Source organism: Melanaphis sacchari, unplaced genomic scaffold, assembly GCF_002803265.2.
Source record: "Melanaphis sacchari strain LSU unplaced genomic scaffold, SCAv2.0 Contig49_pilon_pilon, whole genome shotgun sequence".
NCBI lineage: Eukaryota > Metazoa > Arthropoda > Insecta > Hemiptera > Aphididae > Melanaphis > Melanaphis sacchari.
In genome coordinates, this window is record NW_020271334.1 from 648322 (window position 1) to 671976 (window position 23655).

Here is a 23655-nt window from a genome sequence, read left to right on the forward strand (position 1 = left end):
TTCGTCTCCCGAATAATTATTTATCATTAAAAAACAAAACAAACCAAATTACATATATGAATAGTAATACTATAAGTACTCTTCTATGCATATATACGTCACCTAGTAGATAATAGATACTATAAAAAATTGGCATATTTTTGACCTAATTTTACTTGTATGATATAGGTTAAAGTATTATGGTAAACTATATATTATATATTATTTATGTGCATATGCTTAACTGTTTATTAACAGCAATTACATTTTATTTTTATTTTCACATTATCAAAGAATTAATTACACTTTTTGGAACAATGTATTGTTTAAAATAAATTAATTAGTGTATATTATTAATTGTGCGAAAAACTAACGGAAGTTTAGATATAAGATAATAAAACGAAATGTTACAATTTCGTTTAAATAAAAAGATGAAAAATATTAGGAATAAAAATGTATTAAATATGAATTCTAAATTTGCTACATTAATTAAATATAAAGTTGGTATTATTTTTATATTCTGTAGTAATAATAAAAATTTTTTTTTTAAATTATACATTATTATTAAAAATAATAAACAGATTTTTAAGAATATAGTTTCATATTATAGTAGGTAAGTAACTGATTAATATATTTTAGTATGTTTTATTATTTACTCTGTGGTTAAATGAAATCAAATAATGACATTAATCTTTTTATTATTTTTTTTTTTTTGTGCTCGTAAATACTATTTCATGATTAATCCAAATGATATCTGATTATATGAGGATCATATAATAATTTATAAATAGGTACGCTATTTTCACATAATATCATATAGATATTTAAATAACTTCCAACCTGTTTTTTATTCTATTGGGTTATAACAGATTATGGAACTTTTTCAATAGAAACTATCAATACAATTATTAATGTTTTGTTGTTCGTTTTTATATTAAAAAAATGTAAGTTATTAAAACCGTCCTTACTGTTCTGTCTATGTGACTCCTACAATATACTACGCTTACTATTGTCGCTCAAAGTGATTTGAGATTTCATGATTTCATTTAACACGTCATATACAGTATATATACATAATTCGTGCTAAATATAAGCTAGCCAAAAAAAACATTACGTTTAAAAGTTTTTAGTCTAAACATAGCTTTCGTATAACTCTTTTTTATTATCATGAATATTTTTATTTTATTTATTAACCTGCTAAATCATACAATATTTTATTTACTTTAATTTAAAACTTATTTTTAAATACATACAAAATTATATCAAAGAATAAAATAAAATAATTCTTGGTTAATACAAACTCGCCATCTGGAATCATAAAAATATTATATGGGAGTAATTTTATTATTTTTGTAACATATATGTTTTTTGGATAAATACAAATTTTTTTCATCTCAGATTTCGCGATATCAATTTTTCAGAAATCTACACCTTCTATTATAATTATTTTTTAATCGAAATTTTCGTAAAAATATCATTTTATATAATTATATGATAAATATAATTATGAAAACATAATAACCTCGTTGTCATACATGTTTTAATCATAGTCTTAAAAACATAATATTATACATGACTTATGTTTTTCCGTACAGTGAAAAAAGTATCTAATTGTTTTTTTTTTACGTATATATAAAATTATATAATTTATATTAATTTTGTAAATAATTCTCGATTACAAAACAAAATGTATAAATATAAATTTAAACATACAGAATTCAATTAATTCTATAAAAATCACTAAATCAACAATAAGAAAATGAAATTAAACGTACTATATTTGTATTACATTTAAATAATCCATGCATAATTTCTGGTTAAACTATTTAAATGTAATGATCAATCTTTAATCATTATTTCTATTAAAATTTATGAAGATAATAACACAAGTACCCACTCGGTCACTTAACAACCGAATCTCTTTTGTATTTATCAAATTATTAATTTAAATATATGCACATAGTGTTCCCTTAAATTAGTTAACTAAAAATATTGAAATTTATAAAACAAAAACATTTTAGACGCATTATAAATGTTATATTAAAATATAGCTACGTTTTAGTACCTATGCGTATTATTGTTTATTAGAATTATCTTACATTTGTTTTTTCACACCTGGTATACATTTATACGACGCAATATGTACATAAACGATTCGACGATACAAAATAATATGTTAATACTTGATAGCAAATGTGTACAACAATAAGTAAAAATTGTTTGTTTTCATCGACCGCGAAGCCTATTTAATCGAAAACAAATAAAATTTAATTTGTCTTTTTATCAAAACTATGTTCGTAGCTACCTTATTCATGAAATTAATATTCAACGAATAATAACCATGTTATAATACATTTAGTCGTGATGTGTAATGTGTGCATAATATATCTCTTGTCTACGTTAAATTTGAATTCGATATGTTTTTAATACATGAAATATTCAACACCAAGAATTTTCATTCAAAATACACATTATTGATATTTTAGAAATTATTAGTTTTAGTAATAAATTCAATTACAACGCAAAATACCAAATAAAACAGAACATACAATTATAATAAATATATTGTAATAAGGTTCAAAATATTATTGTCTGTACTGTAAATACATATATATATGCTGTTAGTAACTGTTTTCAAATTATAACCAATAGTTTGTTTTTTATTTAAATAGATACATTATAAACGTTTTTATAAACTAACATATTTTTATAATTCAGTTGTATTTAATACAGGTGAGTATTTATTTATTTATTTATTTTTTTTTTTTATGAACATCTTATTTTTATTCTTAGTCTTAACTCACTAATCAGTAAACAAGACTGTTCTTTGTATCATAAAACATTTAAACATTTTCGTATATTAGCCTTCAGTTTTTATAAGCAAAAATAATCAAAACAGATATTTATGCATTAATTAATTGCGTTGATTCAAAATTATTTAGAAAATTATAGTAAAATAATTTCAAATAATTTCATTAAATTAGAATATTTATGAATTCCATTATGGTTTAACAAATGTAGGAAATGAATATTTTATTTATAGTTGGTATTTTATTAAAGAGTTGGATTCCAGATACTACTCAATAGTTTTTTGAAATAAATTAAATAAATATACTTTAGTTGGTATATATGAATACCTAGTATTTAATAAAATTGAAATTAAATTATTTTTTGTTTTTTTAGGAATTTCATTAACTTTCGTCAATTTTTACACTTAAAAATATGTTTTTTTGTGATTCACTTGTTGAAAATAGAGTAAATTAAAAAAAAAAAAATGTTATTCAATTTCAAACTAATATAATATTATTTAATAGCTGTGAATTTTTTAAAAATGTTTGTACTAAATAACTTCAGTACGTTTGATTTTTTTTTTCTTAATTATTTAACTTTGTTTTCTGAAGTTATTTCAATTGACTATATGTCTGTAAAGGTATACTGTTTAAATGTTTGATGTTAGTTTTTCATCCATCTTAAATCTCAATTACTTATTTTTTATTTCACATGGAGTATTAATTTTTATTTTTATTTTTTGCAGGTTTAATAAACCTATAATTAATACTAATAACAATATTTCATTTTATTCATACTTTGATATTCTAAACTTGATATTTTAAATCAGTGTTATTAATAGTTATTGTACAACATATTTTTTATTATATAGTAGAAGAAATTTCGAATTAATGTAGATAAGCCGTTTAAATTTACGCTTCTCTTGTATAATTTTTTCTTTGAATACCCAAGTGTTTATTTTTCTATGTATTTCTGTATCAAGTTGGATCTCTTTCAAAATTTAATAAAGAAAGATACCAGAATCGTAGCAGGTTCCTGTAAAATAGACAAAAAAACTACTGATTCAAGATGGTTAAAATTAATTTTTTCTTGCAATAACTTGAATGATTCAGCATAATATATTAATTTAATTTAAAATATTATAGTTTAAATTTTCAAACGTTTTACTTAAATAATAATTTAAGTCTTGGCATTATAAGATAGTAGTTTTTACATGATCATAATTTACCGATTTATCCAAATATTATAATATATTTATCTATACTGTCTATCATATTGTAATATAAATTTCAATCGTAAATAAATATAATAGTAATAATAATAATAATAATAAATATTGCTTACATTTTTGAACATACTTAAGAATTGAAAAAGTTGTTAAAATTGTGTGTGTTGGTACGCTCAGAGTTTCTCTTAAATTATCTGTAATTCGGAGGTAATTGGGTTTACACTTGTATAAATGGGTAGGTAGGAACTTCGGCAATGTTTGGATAGTTTGTTGACGATTATAATTGTATTGCATTTGAAACAAATTTTATTAGTTTACACGTTATTAAATAAAAATGTGAGAGTTAAGCTATTTTATTGAGATTGTGAAACTATATTTGCTTGGTTTTAATTTATATTAGATAATTCATCGCCCCAGAATTCTTCACATTGATTGAAATCCTTTTATTATAATATTGAAATTATCATTTAGAATTCATAATTTAATTAGAGGTAATCAATGTATTATGAAGGATTAATTTCCTTAGTACTGTTTGTTATCTTTTATTAAAATTGAGTGGTAATGTTGAATTATACATTAGGGATTTAGGGCTATAAAAATATATATTTTACACAAATTAGATTATATCGTGATTGGGACTATAATTAATAATTTAACATTTGAATAACCATCGTTAGTCATTATAGTGGCGTGATTAATAGAGTTATATCGTTGAATATTATTGAAAAGTGAAATTTAATTGACAGATTTGATTATAATTCGTTGTGGTAATACTAATCATTATTACAATTGTTAAATAATTTAGTTAAGTATAAAAACTTCGATAAAAGATTGCATGTTGAATATGTTTACAATAATATTAAACATGTTATGATATTAATAATATTAAAATTTATAGTTTATCTTTTAACTAAACATATTTTAATCAATATTTATATGGATAATATCACGAATAAAATAATTATTAATAATGATTTATGTTATTTTTCTTTTTTAATTATATTCTATCTATCTTAGATATTTGAAATATGTATGGCTATTAATAATATACATGCATACATTTTCTAAACTGGTTAACCAAAAACTCAATAGGTTTGGTTAGGTCAAATAATTAATTATTAATTCAGTATATTATGATTTGTGTATTTTAATGAAAACTAATAAAATTGGGTAGTTAGGTAGGTGGTACCTATTTATTTAATTTGTGTGTATCATGTTGGTATAACTGACTAATTATATTTTCTGTTTTAATTATTGAATTTATATTCAATTTGTTTTATTCACTACGAAAGGTAACTTGTTATTATGTAAGGCACTTTTTATTTTAAACGAACTTTTCTTCAAGGAACTAGGTTTTCACCATTTACTTACAATTTTAAACTGATAAATTGTCATATTTTTCTTTTGATCACTATACATTCCACTAATATATAATAATATGTATTATTCATAAATTAACAGTAACGTTATAATATAAAAAATAGTATTAACTTTACGTGCTTATTTATTTTTTTTAAACTATATGCTATGCTTAATTTTGTTTTAGTTGTACATGGTATGATAGCAATGGACGACGTATCTGACAATAACAAAATATGGAGAATGCTGTTAGCCGAATTTTTGGGCACGGCTACTCTATTGTTTCTTGGCTGTGGTAGCATTATGTGGCTTGACGGTTTAGGTTCATCGGCTATTATACAAATTTCTCTGACTTTTGGTTTCACAATAGCAACTCTAGTACAGGTAAATATGATAAATATGATATGATAATTAAAACTAAAATCGATCATGAAAATTATATACATGCATAACAGTTCAATTATTACAGTTCAATGTTACATAAAAATTAGTTTGTGTAAACAGTGAGTGCATCTAAACATAAATATTTACACACGTGCAAATACAAGTGTAGAACTTTGGGGTACAAAACAAAAAGTTCTTAGTAAATTTTACATAACCAAAGTATATAATCGAATACAATGCTCAACGTTTTTGTCAATGATAAACTAATTGTTTTTTCTTTGGTTTGTATTTACGTTATTCAAAATCATAAATAAATATAAAATACATAATTTAAAATCAATAGATTTTCATAGTTTCTAAATTAAACTGTATTAATATTTATTAAATATGTCTACAGTTTATTTATATTTGACATTATTTTTCGAAATTTTTTTGATATGCTTAAAAATCTTTGTCATTAACACCTACTTTATAGTGAAATAAAAACGAATATTACCGAGTGGAATAAGACAATGCTATCAAGCACTATCGCCGGTTCATAGGTACATACTACAAGCTGTTCCCTAGTGCAAAAGGCAACGGGAAATCATAACACACCTATTGTCATAACCCTGATAAATTATTAGGTAATAATAAAATAGTTAAATTTCAAGAAAGATTAACTGTTATAAAATTAACTTGCTAGTTTTATACTATATATATATATTTAGAAATTATATTTTTACGTTTAGAGTTTACAGTAAAATCGATTTATTTATTTTATGTATATTAAATTTTTAATAAATTCACTATAGTATAAACATAAAAAATAGGTACCTATATCAATTGTATTAATAATTGTGATATAAAATGAGTGATTTATAAACTTTGATTTAATAATATTTTAAGGTGCATTTATTATCATTTATTACCTTAAAATTGTATATATTAACTATATTTATGATGGTTACGGATATTAAGAATAATACATTTAGATTTAGGTACTTCTTATAAAATTTAAAAATATTTGAAGGACACGTGAACAAAACAAATCAAATAAAAAAAATTAATGTTTTCTTTTTCTTCTTAGTATGATGTATTATACGCTATCGTGAGCATAATATACTATTATTATATTATTTTATAAAGAAAATGAATAAGGAAATGTTGAGGATTATAATGCATAATATATTACTAGTATAATAATATTATATTGAGCTCGATCATATATGTTTATCATTTAAAATCATGCTTCACCGATCCAATTGTTCCTACTATTGTAATAGGTACACATGAAAGTATAAATATTTTTAGTCTTTTAAAAAGTAGTAATAGTCTATATAAAAATAAGTATATATGATTTTATCTATACATAGTTGGTTAACAATGTTATTATATTTTATTTGCATTTATTTAAATTATGCGTTTACTACCTCCCTATTATATAATTTGTATTATTTTTATTTAAAATGATGAGAAGTTGTTTTCACTGAAAATTCTATTTTAGATATTCGGTCAGACCAGTGGATGTCATATCAACCCAGCAGTCACGGTTAGCTTTTTGGTGAGCGGCCAATGCTCATTTTTGAAATCAGCTCTGTATATAGTTGCACAGTGTTTGGGGGCTATAGCTGGTATCTACCTTTTAGAAGTAAGTGAAATCTTCCATTTCGATAATATTCATTATATATAAAATATGCATCTAAATCATAATTTATAGATACATATTAATAATTGTATGTAAATCTACATAACATACATCGTGAATTATACATAAGTGCATTGATATATTGTGTTAATTAATTATTAAGAATTTCACGAAAAAAAATTTCCGTTTAATTGTAAGTGAATGGACGAAGTAGTTTTAAAAAAGTGTTCAAATTGTGTGATTGAGGCGAAATTAAGAAGTTAAACATTTCTATTAGTTTTTTTTTTTTTTTTATCATTTTAATATAATATAATTTAACGTAATGTAATTTTTTTATAAATTTTCGAGTTGTAGATGGAAATTTAAAAATTAATTATAATATATATCATTGTTATAAGTGTTGTGAAAGTAAACACGTATATGATAAGTAGTGTATTATATTTTAATAGGTATTAGGTACATAGTATTGTTATTATTAAGACAGAAAATTCTATTATATTCTATTAACCTATTTTTAAAACATAGACACATATATATTGATGTTGTGCAGTTATGCCAAAGTACCAAAATGTCCCAAATATACCTCAAATAAATGATAAATAATATTGTTTTTAAAATTGTTGTTGTTATAATACAAATAAGTATTAAAAAAAAAAAAAAACAAAAAAACGTGAGTGTACAGAATCGTAAGGTCGTGAAATACATTTTGGTATAAACTAGGTATTTTCAAAAAAGATGCTAAATTATTTAAATAACTGTTCCAACTAAATATATATTATTTAAATACATTTCTAAGATTTACGCTTTTTATTATTTTTATTTGTTTTATTTATTTTACACAAGACAGTAAGGCTTCAACTTAGGGTTGCCTAAATTCCGGTTATGACGGGACTTACTAGATTTGATATAGCATTCAAACATTCTTATAAAGAGTATCCGGATGACCAATTTTCCTAAATTTAAATAAATAATTAAACCTTCAATAATTATTAATTATTATTTAAAAATTTGATTTTTTATTAAAAATTTTAATTAAAAATACATAAAAAAAGTTTGTACTGCTTTAAGTTGAACCAAATACATCAAATGCAGGGTGTTAAAATTCTAAACCTGGCCCTGAATATAATAATATATTATTCTTTAAACTCTATTCAATGTTTCATTGCATTTTTTTTTTCAAACAATCGTTAACTTTCCATAACAGACATTTGTATACTTAAATTTTAACCTTCAGTGGATAAAAACTATTGTATTTTAACTTTAAAAGGTTATGTTCAAAAATACAGAGAACATATTATTTAAATACATGTTATATGTTAATTCAAAAATACAATAATATTTCTTGTTGTCCATTAACTAAACTATGTCATAATAAGATTAAAACTGTATGTATAATATAACTATTCCCACAACATAATTAATATAATATAAGTAATTACACATTAAAAATATCATACCAACTCATATTAATATACGATGTATAATTATATTTTTAGTAATTTTTTCTGTCAGAAAAATTAAAATGTCCTTACAACTTTTCGAAAAATAGTATACCATATTTCAATACAAATAAGTGTCTGTAATGTAATTGCATCATTGACATAATGATTTTTACTAAATGATTTTAATTATTGTGTCGTAAATTTAATAAACGTACTTAGGTACATTGAATTTATATAACGACAAAAAAAAAAAAAAAAAACACCGATTACAATTCTTAATTAGTAGTTATGGCATTAAATTATAATGTGGTGTTTCATGAGCGATGTTCGTTCTTGACTTTTGTTCTTACATATAACATTAAATAAAATTAAATTTGTTTATGATTTGAACGGATTTAATTTTAGATTTAAATTTATATTAATATAATGTAAAAAATTTGCATTCAAAATATTAAAACAAACAGTTATACTAGCAACTTTGTCATTCATAATTGTGTAGATTTTTCTCGATTAAAAATTTAATACATTATTATACGATTTTACACTGACTAATACAATATATTTTATTTTTAATTGTTTTTTTTTTTTATTAGTTCGTTACTCCAGATGCAATAACTAAAGGTTTAGGTAAAACAGCCGTAAACAGTTTGCTTCAACCAACACAAGGATTCGTCGTAGAAGCATTCATTACTCTTATTTTAATCTTGGTTATTCATTCGGTCTGCGATGAAGCCAGTCGAAGCAATACAGTTACGCCATCAATTTCTATCGGTCTGACCATTGCTGCCGCCCATCTAGCAGCAGTAAGTAAACACACTCTATACTTTTAACTCTATAAATTAAAAACTTAAATACATATCTCAGTATTTAATATAATTGTTTTGGTGTGCCAAGTAGTTTTGACATAATATTTTGTTCTTAATTTCATTTTTTTTCTCATTTAATTTAACCCTTGGCTATTGTATTTATCAGGATAGATTTACGTATTATACAAGTTTACTATACAATTATTAACGAATAATAATATTATATACGTATAGTACGTATATAAACTGCACAGAGATATTAAATAAAGTAGAGACGGTTGAATAGATTAACTTCAACAATGGAGTCAGGGTTCTGATTTAAGCAATTCAACTCCAGTGATTTAAAAGTTAAGAATTCTCTGTCTTTTGGTTGAACGATTTTTAATTTAGTTTACATAATTACTACCTACCTATTTTATTCGTATTTATTTGTTCTTAAATTTATCATTTTCTCAAATATAAACAATTACTTATGTCAAGTAAATACTCGAAAACTAAAATTAATTATTAGTTTTGAAACACCAGTAGAGAGAAAATAAGAGAAGATTGCATTCTGGCATTTATTTCAAATCCATTTTTTAAATTAAAAACTTATTTCAAAGTATAATATCCTACAAGTTTATATACCTACGTGATGCCTGCAGAACGAGTAGAGGTAGTTATATTTCGCAAGTAGAGTTTTACTACCTAGGGTTATGTAGAGACAGATTAAATGAAAAAAAAAATAAAGAATAATATTAATGTAAGTCACTATGAATACACTATGCCTATAGCAGTATAACTTTAACAAAGAACATAACAATAGACATTCGCTCTTTTAACCTCAAATTCACAAGGATATTTATATTTTAAGATAGGCATATGTAGTGTCGACAGTTGACTTTGCTTTTGTTTTCGATCTTTTTTAATCAAACGCCTTCACAAAACAATTACTTAACCACGGGGATCTTATGATTCACTTTTTTTTTTTTTTGTTTATTAAACTTGTACTTATTATTCGCCGTATAATTGATAGTTAAAATAATAATAATAAAAATAAATAAATTTACAAACATTTTTCGATTTTTTTCTCTAAATACGACTATGTTTTCCATTATTTATCGAAACATCGATTTTAATGTAAAACAAATGAACGATTAGAGTAGAGTGTAAAGTATGGATATTGGAACTACATGTCTAAAAACACCTTCAACTCACTGTCTTCAGTAGTTAACAATAAATGCGCTTACAGCTCATTATTATGATATTAGTCATTTATAATAAACGGTCATGGATGGCAACGGCGGTATTAAGTGTTTTGTAATTTTATATTTTTATCACGATTCCCTTGAGTAAATTTATTGCAATTAAAACAATTCTACAAATATATTTGTTTTCAATAAATGTATAATTTAATAAAATTGATATATATATATTTTTTATTATGGATCACTGCATTAGAATTACTGTTACTACAATGTCATTGGCATAAAATTTGTGCGTGCGCGCATATTAATGATGTCGTATCACATGGTGATTTTTTATTAAATGCATTATATTGGATTAATTCGAAACGGATCAGTGAGACCGTAAATGGCGCGTGTCAAAGTGATGGTAGTTTGGAAATATAGATTTGCAATATCATATTAAATTAGTATAATTAACGTTTTAAACGATATTAATCCCGTGCTTTCAGAATCGGGTACCCGCGGGATACACCCAAGTCAAGTTTTACGATGGTATAAAACAATAAACGTACATGCGGCGATTTACCGGATTGTATACTTATATACCCGATTCCGTACCGAATACCGATACTCACACGATAGGCCATCGTGACTTTTATAACGATCATAATAATGTTGGCTTAAGATCGCTTATAAGCATAATTTAATTGAGCGGTCTCAAATATATAGACATCGAGTTTTCAATATTTAATTGGCGCGCCCGTGTGCGAGTTCCCATTAGCGAACGGTTCTCTTGTCTGTCGCGACCACGACCGAACTATAAGCAGCTATGGCATAAAATTGATTTACACATCTGTGCACATATTATTATAACTATATAGGTACGTTGTTAGGTTTTCTCACGATTCATTGAATGCTGACGTCGGATGCCCCCAGAAAATCGGTCACGGCATAATCTATACTGACGCGTTACGCACAGTGACATCATATAGAATAATAACATTATAATAATATTATAATACATATTATCGTTAAACTGTGTTGTTTTGTTTATTTACACTCTCGTAGTCTCGTCCGATTTGTTCTGCGGAGTGAAAAATAAAAAATGAAAACAAAGTGAAACAATAGGGCAACGAGGTCGATAATAATATATTTATGAATAGCGGTGGCTTCGTAGCGCATGCAGTGCCGCCGCACAGAGAGAGGCTCCGAGGAAATGACGATTTTATGTAACGTACAAATCATCGTGTGTGCGCTACTGTGAAGGACATGTCGGAGCGCATAATAACAACATTATAATAATCGTATAGGATGAGCCAGATGACCTTTTTCAGTTTTTTTTTTTTTTTTTTATCTCGCTGTCCCAGTGCATCTACGGTTTCATAGTCAAAATCGTAAAAACCTTACCGTGATCCTAGTCGTACAAAAATAAACTGTGAATGTTTTCGTCAATTATGTCATCACATAACAAAGCGTGGCAGTTTGATTTTAAAACATTCTAATTTTTATAGATGTATATAATCTTATTATACTGTCGAAAGCTCGACAATAACGACGCGCCGTAACTATTTAATAATACCACGTATCTTCGGTGAATGTGTAAACACGCGAGTATACCGTCCTCGCACTACAATGGCACCTAATAATAATAAAAATAATAATGGGAAATATATGTAGCTATTACCGTTGTAGTTCAGCTTTTTCCGAGTGCGGTTGGTTGTAAACCTATATGTGTATATAATATATAAATATAAATATAAATAAATATATATATATTTATATATTTGTATGTGTGTGTGTGTGTGTGTGTGTGCGTGGGCGCGCGCGCGCGTGTTATGGTGCAAATTAGACATACACATAGGAACGTACCATGCCTACTGTGACAAATCGTTGCCTATACATATTTATACAATGTAAGTACAGACGTGCAGTATTGTAATTGTGGCAGGTGACGACGAAAGGGTGACAGATTGAGTGAAAATTAACATTGTTACAGTAATAAGACCAATATTATTAGTGCAATCGCGGTGTATTATATTCTAAAAATGCGGTTTGACACGGTTTTTTTCTACCTCAAACATTCCGGATAAAAATATGTTTGATGAAGAGTATTCGTTTGGCTATAATAATAATATTTTCTATTATATTATTATAATGATATTGACAGTCGACAAACAGCAAATTACGGTCAGATTTATTCATAACACATTATTATACGTATATGTGTATACGTAAAAAAAATGGAAAAAAAATACAAATAGTTTTTATTAACCTAACCCCGAGGGCGAGGGGTTAATGATAATAATAATTTTGGACAAAGCCCGTTTAAAATGACAAAAAAAAGTAAATAATTTCGCTGTAAAAAAATAAAATCCTGTTTTAAATAAAAAATTGTTTATTACTGGTATTTTTTTGTAGTTGAAACGTTGGAACTTTGAAGTAATATTATTAATTTAGTTAAATATGTTTTGGACATGTAAAATTTGGTAAATGTTAATAAATTCCATAACAATAAAGATACTCTCAGAAACTCATGTCTTTTTCTTGATATCATAGGTAATAATATTTGAGATTTCTGTCACTGAACAACTTCATTCCTCATACTATATCATCATGTTAATTTTTTTCACATCATATTAATATTTAATTTACTTATTGTACACAAACTACAAATTGTAAATTTTCTATTTAAATAAAAAGAAAAGTGATAATATGATAATAAAAAATCTAGCATAGTCACAGTAGATTTCGAATGTATTTTGTCATTGAGTTAAATTATCATTCAATGACAAGGTACATTGAACACCAACTATAATATTGTAACAGAGTGACTATATTCCCGAGTTAAAAAAAAAAAAAAAAATTAGGTTCTAGTAATAATTATATATCTTGGTGCTGGATAGTATAGTGTATTAATCGTTATTTGTATTTTGAACATAATGGTACATTTTCTCATTTAATAAACGATTCTTAGCAAAACTTGGTTTAGTATATTATTTTATATAGATAAATAGTGTTATTTAAAATATGTTTTAAGTATTACATTTTCTTTAAATGGCAACATAGTAATTTTTATGTACCATATAAACATATTATGTACCTGGATACAATTTTTTTAACGTTGTTAGTAAAACTTTTCGCAAGAAAAAATATGTCCTTGTAACACTACTATAATAGTTTACCTATATTATAATGCATTTATTATTTTTCTCGGAATTTAAAATACTCATAATATACTGTACATGTATAATTTAGGTGCATTTGCTTGCTAAGAAGGAAATCAATGGCCATAAATTATATATATATATATATATTTAACTTATATTAATATTGATACCAAGTTAAGTGATTATATTTTTAAAATAATTGTGTGTGTAAAACACTTCAGTTTCAATCGATTTGAAAGTGGTTCATAAAGTTTAAATCCGTGATTTGTGTAAATTAAACATCAAATAATCAATATGCTTTTATTAGGTACTAATAAACAAATAAAATTTATTGTTTTACAATTATTTTATCACATTGTTTATTTTTATTACTATTTAATTGAATAATTGTCCAAAACCTGACTTACATGCATAAATGCAGGCTTTTTAGATTCTGAGCGGAGCGATTAATATATGGGATTTACAATTATGTGTTTTTTATTGTTTTTATTCGTTATATTAAGGTTGTTATTAGTAATCCAATAGTAAAAATTCTCTAATCCAAAACTTTTATGGAGGTTTCTGATAGAAAACGTACTCTAGTTGGTTATTTGAGTGGATAAAAACAAAAATACATGAAACTTTTCAAAATAATCAGGAAAAGTAACAACTAAAAAAATTAGGGAAAACAGAAATTTTTAAGTAAAATTAGTTTTTGGCAAAAATTAAAAATTTTTATTATTATTATTATTATTATTATTATTATTGTTTGAAAAAAAACTCCACTGACACTTTTAATGTCCACTATTTAATTTATACAAAAAAATTATAATATATTTATATTTTTTTGTTTTATTCGTAGAAATTTACAATTTTTGACTTATCTTGTTTATTTTCAATTTACTAAAATGTTATGTATAAACATAAAAGCTTAAAAATGCAATTCTAGATTCCTCATAAGTAGTTTTTTACACAGTTAAAATATTAAAAATACATTATCATAATATTGTAGAAACGTTTAGTACAGTAATTATATGATTTTTACGAAATTTGTCAAAATTGTAAAAAAAAAAAAAGTAATTTGTTAAAAGTTAAAAATGCGTATAGTTTTTTTTTTTAATTTTAACTCCCATACACCTTGAAATTTAGGATAGGTTTTGTAATCGAATGAAGTTCGTATTTCAAAATGATGGTTTTTATTATTTTATTGTTAATCAAATATTAACTGTAGAAACAATCAACTATTACTCAATTTATCATTTCTATACACAACAGAATATTGAATCTATTTAATCTAATCTCAAACTTTTGATTTTTTTTTTAAATTTATTTAATAAAGTTAAGTGTTGTTTATAATTTGTCAAAAAGCTTAAAAATTTAATTAAATAGTTCCTCCTGGTTAATTCCTCATAAATTTTTCTCTACGGCTGCATTGTGAATATTTTGTAATGTAGTTAAACTTAATTTATCATTAACCATTTATCTGAATTTCAGATCGTATAATCATATTTATATAGTATAAAGAAAACAGCTGGGTGTAAAATACATCATTAAAATTGCACTGAATAGCTGCTATGTTCGGAAAAAATATCGTTACCCACTTCTGAAATCTATTGAAAAGGAACACTATATACTCAAAGTTTATTCGTTAAAATAATATGAACTCAAACTCGTATTATTTACAGTTATAATTCTGTTTATATAAGGCGAAACACACAATACCTAGTGTATAATATTTATTGTCTCATTAATACGATTAATGAATTAAAAATATTATATTATACACAATGCTGTAAACTTTTTCTGAGAATTCAGATAAGGTAAAATATTTGAATTTATTTATAGTATGTAGAATAGAACTTCATGCATGTACATATACTTTTAATAACAAAAACAAAAACTTAACGTATAGACTGTAAACAATACATATTTAAGTTTGGAAGTTCGCTAGAACCCTACCCATAGCAAACTTAGCCACGATAGTTTATTAATATAGCATTTATAACGTTATTGTATCAATAATTATTGGGCACTATATTATTTTTACTTTTAAGCAACGTTGCCAAACCATAGTTGGAAACAAGTACCGGGGCTTTAAAATGTAATTTAAATATTATGTTAAATGTAATTTTTCCACTTTTTTGAATCATTTATTTTTTTACTATGACGTGTTATTTACTTAAACTTAACGATAATTTTTTTTTTTTAATAATAATTTTCATCTACTATGGCGGTTTAATAACATAGTCTTACTATTAAAACATTCTTAGTTTCTGAATGAATGTAATTGTATCTTGTATTTAAATATTTAAAATAATTATAATATAACTTAACTTTTTGTTTAGTAAAAAATTTGGCAACGTCGCATTCAATTTCAAGCGCAATTGTATACCTTTGGACAATTAAAATCATGTCTTTTGTTATTCAGGCATTGCGCGCAATCGTATACCCAAAACGGGAAAACGCCCGCAATCGTACTACGCCGTAATTTTTTACGAATAACAACAGTAATAATGCAGTAATCGGTGTACGCGGAAAACTGAATACCAAAATAATTATCGTGTCGTGCAATCGAGCGCATACCCCATCATTGCCGCCCCGGGATTACTCACATCGCGTGGTAATGCCAAAACAACTACGTGTGTTATTCGTCATGAAGAGATCTCCGAGCACATTGTTGTTGCGTGATTATACACCTGATGTCAGTTTATGTATTATGTTACACACATCGCTGTTATGTCTCGTGTCTATTGTCGTCGTCGTCTCCTCGATGACTGAGAAGGGATTATCACCGGTGGTCTGCGGGGCTCCCTGTTGTAACCGTAACTGATTATGCACTTTTATGACGGCCGAATTAGTAAGACTGTGAACTGATTTCGATTATCCTAAATACGGTTAAATAATATGCTATTCACCTCAATCATAGTCGAACGCGAAGTACCGATAGAGCTTGAAGACTATCGGGTTGAGACTTCTGTTATTTTTCGGGAACATTGGCTTTCATACGCGTAGTGTATATTCTATAAACTGTATTTATAATTTGTAAGAAATTGAGGTAATTTAACATAACGAAAGAAGGGGTGGACTTGGCCGACGGGCGGGTGGACGATCGCCCTCTGGGCTGTTAGGATTTTCGACCTTACGATAATAATTGTATATTTTAGTTGACAATTGAGGACACAATTTTTTTTTTTTTTTACTGTATATTGTAAATAGACCAAATGACGATGATTGAATAATCGGGAGTGAGGAAAAGTCACTTATTCTATCTGTCTAGGCTATTAATATTAAGAAATATATGCTGGTATAATGATATTTGTATAATACTATAACACCTGAGCGGCTGGGCCTTAATCTATGATCGCCCGGTCCGATTTTTTACGCCATTCCACCCCTGAACGGAAGTATTAAGTGAGAAACCATTTTAAAACCCTATTCTCTAATAATTTTATTTCCATTAATACTCTAATGTTAATTTTTAGAGAAAAGTAAACAGCCAATAATGTGATAGTTTTAAATTTACAAGTAAAATATATTTATTTTTTTTATGTCGGTAGGTACTTAATATACTTTTAAAAAAATTTAAGAGCACTATCTAAGTTTGAAGACATTTATTATCTCAAGTTCAAACAAGAACTAGACGCGTAAGCATTCGCCTTTCCCACCTAAAAATTTGTTTTAAAAATATGCTTGATATGGGATATGGTTAACGTCATTTGTTGAGACATGTGAATAATTTGTGACTATAAAAAAAAAATGTAGTCCATAAATAATATAAAGATTTAAAAATCACAATTACAATTTTAAATACTGATTTCAAGTACCTATTTTTATTGCACATTGTATAATTTTCAGTTATCACTAAAATTCTATCCATACAACATTAGCGTTTGATAAACATTATCTGCAGGTACAATTGAACAATTTCAAACAATTAATTCGAAATACAGTTTTAATAATTAAAAGTGCAACAACCCTGGACTTTGTTGAATAAATATAACCATTCTATAGTGCACACGCCTGGCTCTATAATATTAAAATACTGTTGTCACGATAAAGTCGACGGATAGCGTGAGCAGAAACGTTCGTGCGAGAAAATTGTGCAGTGGTGTCATCGAAAATTGTACCATCATAACACAGCATTATTTCGTATTATATAGTTTCGTGAGCCGTAATGGTTAACAAGCGGGTTGGACGGATCCTCTACCTAAAGTCAAATTACGCATTTAGCGTATGCTAAGACAAGCAACGTTTTATGTTGTGATCTACAAGGTCGAGTACAGAAATATGTAATTGAGTTAGGTATAGCCATTAGCAACTATAGACTATAGTACTTATAGCAGGAACACTAGCAGATTTAAAATAGTGAATATGAATACAAATGGTTCAGCAAAATAAAAAAAAAGTTTTGTGCAAATTATATGCCCATTACATAGGTTAGCTGGTTAAAGCTTACATACTTAGATGTCATTATCAGTATAAGCGCAGTATATTACAAGTGTAAATATTAGATACGTATTAGTAATAATAATTAATAGGTAGGTACAATATACTATTAATACTAAACGCAACATAGTCAAATAAAACTAAATAAAGTTACCCTAACTTTTTATTCTAAAATTATTTTTTAAATTAAACTCAGATTCGTATGTAGTATGTACCATTAAAATGTCTGTTTTTCTAGTTATGTAATTTTATTTTCAGTAAAAAACTTGCAATAAACCACATTTTGCTATAACTTTTTGAAAAGTTTTTTTTTTCAATCCAAATTTAATATTTTATATTTACCTGTCAACTAGCGATTCAAACATACTACATAATTGTATATTTTACCTTGCCTACCATAATACCATAATTACATAACAAATACATTTTAATTTGTTTCTTGTTAGTTTAATTAGTATATATTTTGTATTAGTGCATCTTGAATTATCGCATCGAATATCGACGTAATAAACATTATTTTTTTTTCAATATAACATATTATCGATAATTATTTATATTCGTGTTGCCGTATATTATCTTACCTCTTTACTCTTCAGTGACCGTTAATATTTTTTGAGATTTTGTACACAAATTTACTGCAATAGTGATGGTTATGACCTGGTACAGCAGGTATAACCATGTGTCATTATCATATATTCCGGTCGGTATATAAAATATACATAAATAAATAATGTTTTAAAATGCCGTGTGTACCGTTTTCTAGCTGGTAGCTGGTGGTTGATCGATCGATGACATCACTGACGGGTGTTCAGAGGGCGAGATGTAATGGTGGTGGTCGTCATGATACGAATGACCGCGGGGTAGAGGGATATTGTTCTATGTCGAGCTATCGTTTCCGTTGTATATAATGTTAAATCGCGTGTGCAAGACACTGATTGGATTTTTACGTTTCCAATGTTTCAGTAAAATTTTTATGTATAATACATAGATGATTATTTTTCATACTGTTATTATTATAATAATTATTGTTGTTGTTGTCGAGCCTACAAGACACGATTACACGACTTATGTTTATATTATTTATAGATATCGTCAAATTATTATAATTTCATCAAAAAATAATTGAAAATAAATAATTATAGCTCTCATGTTTTTAATTTATAGTCCAATGAAAAAAAAAAAAAATGTGAAATATAAAGAAAAAACGCGTTTGAATAAAGAAAGTGATAAATGATGTTTAAAAATATATAAATAATTAATACCTTATAACAAACTGATAATCAACACTGAAAATTTAAACTATATATTATAACAACATATAACCCATACAGCTATAAATATTAATACTTAATACTTATAAATTATAACAGTATTAATTGGTTATTATGATGTTAAGTATTTTAATTGTTATACTTGATATTTTATCTAAATTATAATTTATATTCAATCGTATTAAATCATTTTATAAAATCTTATAAATCTTATATTTTGTATAATATATAATAAGTATTTTAAAATACTATAAGAAATAATTATTCATTTTTTTTTCATTATTAATATTGTATTTAATCATAACATAATTTTACTCTCAAAGTCGTTGGTTTTGAACCTGGTCATGGGAAATATTTTTGATAAAGGGATCTAATTCCTCCATTATATGGCAGAAACCTATCTGGTGCCTCTGAACATTTTGCCACTATAACTAAACTAGGTCTACTCTCGGTCAACATCGCCATAACAAACTTTTATAATATTTAACTTATTATTTTTATATTCGTTAGTTTTATATAATAAATATATATACAACATACTTATAAAAAAAGGTTTTCTACACACATTTTGGCAATAGTAAGAAAGTTAAAATAAAATCTTTGCCAAAATTATATTCCGTCATCATCAGTAATCCTTTGAAAAGTAGCTTGACCATATCTAATTCATTACGATTTGGCGAAAGAAACTTGACGAACATTTACTATTTTAATAGACACAAAACAGGAGTATCTTATAAATAATTTTAGTTATAAATTTCAATTTTTAATACCTCATGTCTAAATAAAAACTTAATAATTTTAATTTGTTGGAAATGCTTTTACATTTTTTTTTTTTTTTTAAATTACGTGGCCACACCGACATAACTATTGTTGATGAAGGATTGATTTATATTATAGTTATATATTATAAAATAGAAACGTCCCTGTATCATTAAATATAGTGGATAAGTAATATATACAAAACACTTAATTTATACATACAAATGTTTAATCAGAGAAAAATATTTAACATTTTAGTATTCGAGTTTAATTTGTCAAAACTTGTCATCGTTGAATAATTGATTATGCACGATTGAATTCATTTCATTGTTTATAGTATAGGTATTAGTTTAAATATAATTTCAGTTAATTCGATTATGGAATGATTATTTTAAAATGTATTATTCTACTATATAACTTTACTGAGGACATAATAAATTATTATTACGATAAATATATTTGTATTGAGTGATTAAATAAACATATTGTATACACGATATTAATTATAGTATGAACTATTATGAAAACATTTTAAAATTATAAAAAATATAAAAGAAATCTTCATTTTTATCAATAGAATAAGAAGGTTATTTAAATAGATAGGCATATTTTAATATAGGCACTTAAAATGTTTTTTTTTAAGAAACAGATAACAGTAATATGTTATAAATAATAATAATGTCGCATGATAAAAAAATAATTTTTAAATTTATAATGAATTATTTTTTAAATTTAAAACTACGATTTATCTATTTGGCCTTTTTCATCATATTATAATTTATTTTAAATTTATACTTGATATGTTTTTCTTATTACAGATTAAGTACACGGGAGCTAGCATGAACCCAGCAAGATCATTAGGTCCAGCCGTTGCTCTTGGTTTTTGGACAAACCATTGGGTAAATAGTTACATAACTAATAACAAAAATCGTTAAATTGTTATAATAATACGTGATATATATTTTAGGTATATTGGGTTGGTCCTATTGTTGGTGGTATACTTGGAGGAACCATCCACACATTTGTGTTGAAACGTCATACTGAAGAGGCAAGCTCTTATGATCTTTGAACAACTTAATAATTTAACTGTTATTTGTATTAATTAATATGCTATTTTTTATGTGTTATAATATTTAACTTAGGTTTAAGGTTATAACCAGGGTTTAATGCAAATATAAATAATTGAATAATTTATTTTAAAAATTTATTTATCTATTTATCATTATTATATTAAATTGTAGACATCAAACCATACGATTAAATTGAGTGCATTCTAGTTATTAAATCAACGATGAAATGAAAATATATTATCTATTTTATTGCCTATTTGTAATGATGTGAATTGTGAGTTATAATATTATCCATTAAAATAAAGTATTGTTTTTAATAGTAATTGTGTTATTTTTCAGAAAATATTTTTACAATAATGGTGTAAAATCAGTATGAATTTATACAATCCTAGTGCTTGATGGTCAATAACTTATAATCGAACATAAAATCTAAATTTCAAAAAAAAAACAATATATACTTTATGATTATATATAAAATTCAGCTTGTTAATTTCATTTTAATTAATTCAAATTATTTTAATTTTGTATTCAATTTTTTTCTTACGTTTAAACAACAATTGTTGATAACTCATTTTAAATATAATCGAACATTTAACCAAGAAAATATCCGGAAAAGTAATGATTAAAAGTAGGTAATCAATTTTATATTCTATTACTCTATATTCATATATTCAATAATATTTTTATAATAATAATGAATAAATTCTGAGAATAGCTACCTAAATAATTTATTATGATATTTTAAATATTACTGATTGCTAAATATTATTTATTTTAAATATATATTTTGTTTTATTTCATTCTATATTTTTTTTTTTTTTTTGTACACAATATCAACCCAGTGTTTGTTTGTAAAAATTTGATAGAGAAATATTTTTCTTTTTTAAATTTTTCTTTGAATAAAGATAATTTTAGTTCTACATAATATTATGTAAATTTCTTTCTAAAAAAAAAAACACACATTATTATGTATTATATACTATAATTTCTAAATTTTTTATAATATAATTCGATAGTTTATTTTTTATCAAATATATCACTATTTACTTAGCAATTATTAATATTATTAAAAATTAAAATTAAGATTTAAAGTAAACTGATGATATTATACTGTAATTTAATAAGAACTGATTTTACAAATTAATATTCCTACTTACTAATTATTAAAAAAAAAATTATTTTTATTAAAAACATAGAATTAACTATGTGAATCAGCTTTACTTTAAGGACATAATTATTTCAATTTACAATTATCTGTATTACAATATTATTTCCAATTTAAATATTAACTGAAGCATATTATAAAAGTAGGTATTAATATTTTTTTTTATATAAGATCATACTGAAAACACATTGAATTTTATGTCATATAAAATAAATTATATTAAAATCATTTTAAAATTATTTGCTTTATTTTAATATCTCACTTAAAATAACTTAGAACTGTTTTAAAAAATATATAACAGTCATTCATTTCATCGACATCGTTAGAATTAGTAAAATTAATTTATATTTCGTTACTTTTTTTTTTAGCTAGATTAGTTTTGAATTTCAAATAAGTTCTACACAGCTTACAAGGTTAAATTGTAGAACAAATAGTTATTAATTTTCTGTTATTTCTCAATTGCAGCTATAAATAATTAAAACTAAATAAATAGATATAATTTTATTAAGTTTCGTAACATGAATTATTTTATAGTGTCAAAAATAATTCAAAACGAATAGGGAATGGAGGGAATGGATAACATGTTCACAGTTAAAGAAATAATTTATTATTTAAATAAAATAAATAAAATGATATTGGGTACTTATATAACTACTTCACGGTAAAGGTAAGTAAATAGTTTTATAATTTTAAGTTTAATAATTATTTATTTCATTAAAAATCAAGGAAAATCTTCTGTTGTATATTATATTTCGAGTACCTCTATATCGCGTAATTAATTAAAATATTAAAATCGATGGTGTAATAGATATATAGATGTGTCAAATTTGAGTTTAATAATAAATCGTTGTATACTGAAAACAATATTAAGCGGATACTGTATTTTATGCCTTTTTTATATTTTTATATTTTGATGTTCTATATATTTCTATTGGCATTGATTTAACATTTAATAATATATATATATCATTTATTTTTCCATAAATTATACAGTAGATCTACATTGAAATAATGTTT

At 24.7% G+C, this 23655-nt stretch overlaps 1 protein-coding gene across 5 annotated transcripts in view; it reads left to right on the forward strand.

The window, feature by feature from the left end:
• The window catches only part of LOC112598656 (aquaporin AQPAe.a-like), a 32760-nt gene extending 10841 nt beyond the window's left edge, over positions 1-21919 (forward strand). For 2 of the 5 annotated variants that reach the window (XM_025345183.1, XM_025345185.1), the window contains exons 2-6: positions 5544-5740; positions 7227-7370; positions 9403-9612; positions 21222-21302; positions 21371-21597. In XM_025345183.1, the coding sequence (XP_025200968.1) occupies positions 5544-5740; positions 7227-7370; positions 9403-9612; positions 21222-21302; positions 21371-21472 (734 nt within the window). In that variant the 3' untranslated portion in view covers positions 21473-21597. Of the gene's footprint in view, positions 1-5543; positions 5741-7226; positions 7371-9402; positions 9613-21221; positions 21303-21370; positions 21598-21644; positions 21748-21812 lie in introns of those variants that run through there. The other 3 variants (XM_025345186.1, XM_025345182.1, XM_025345184.1) reach the window with 3 other exon arrangements.
• The last annotated feature ends 1736 nt before the right edge of the window (positions 21920-23655 follow it).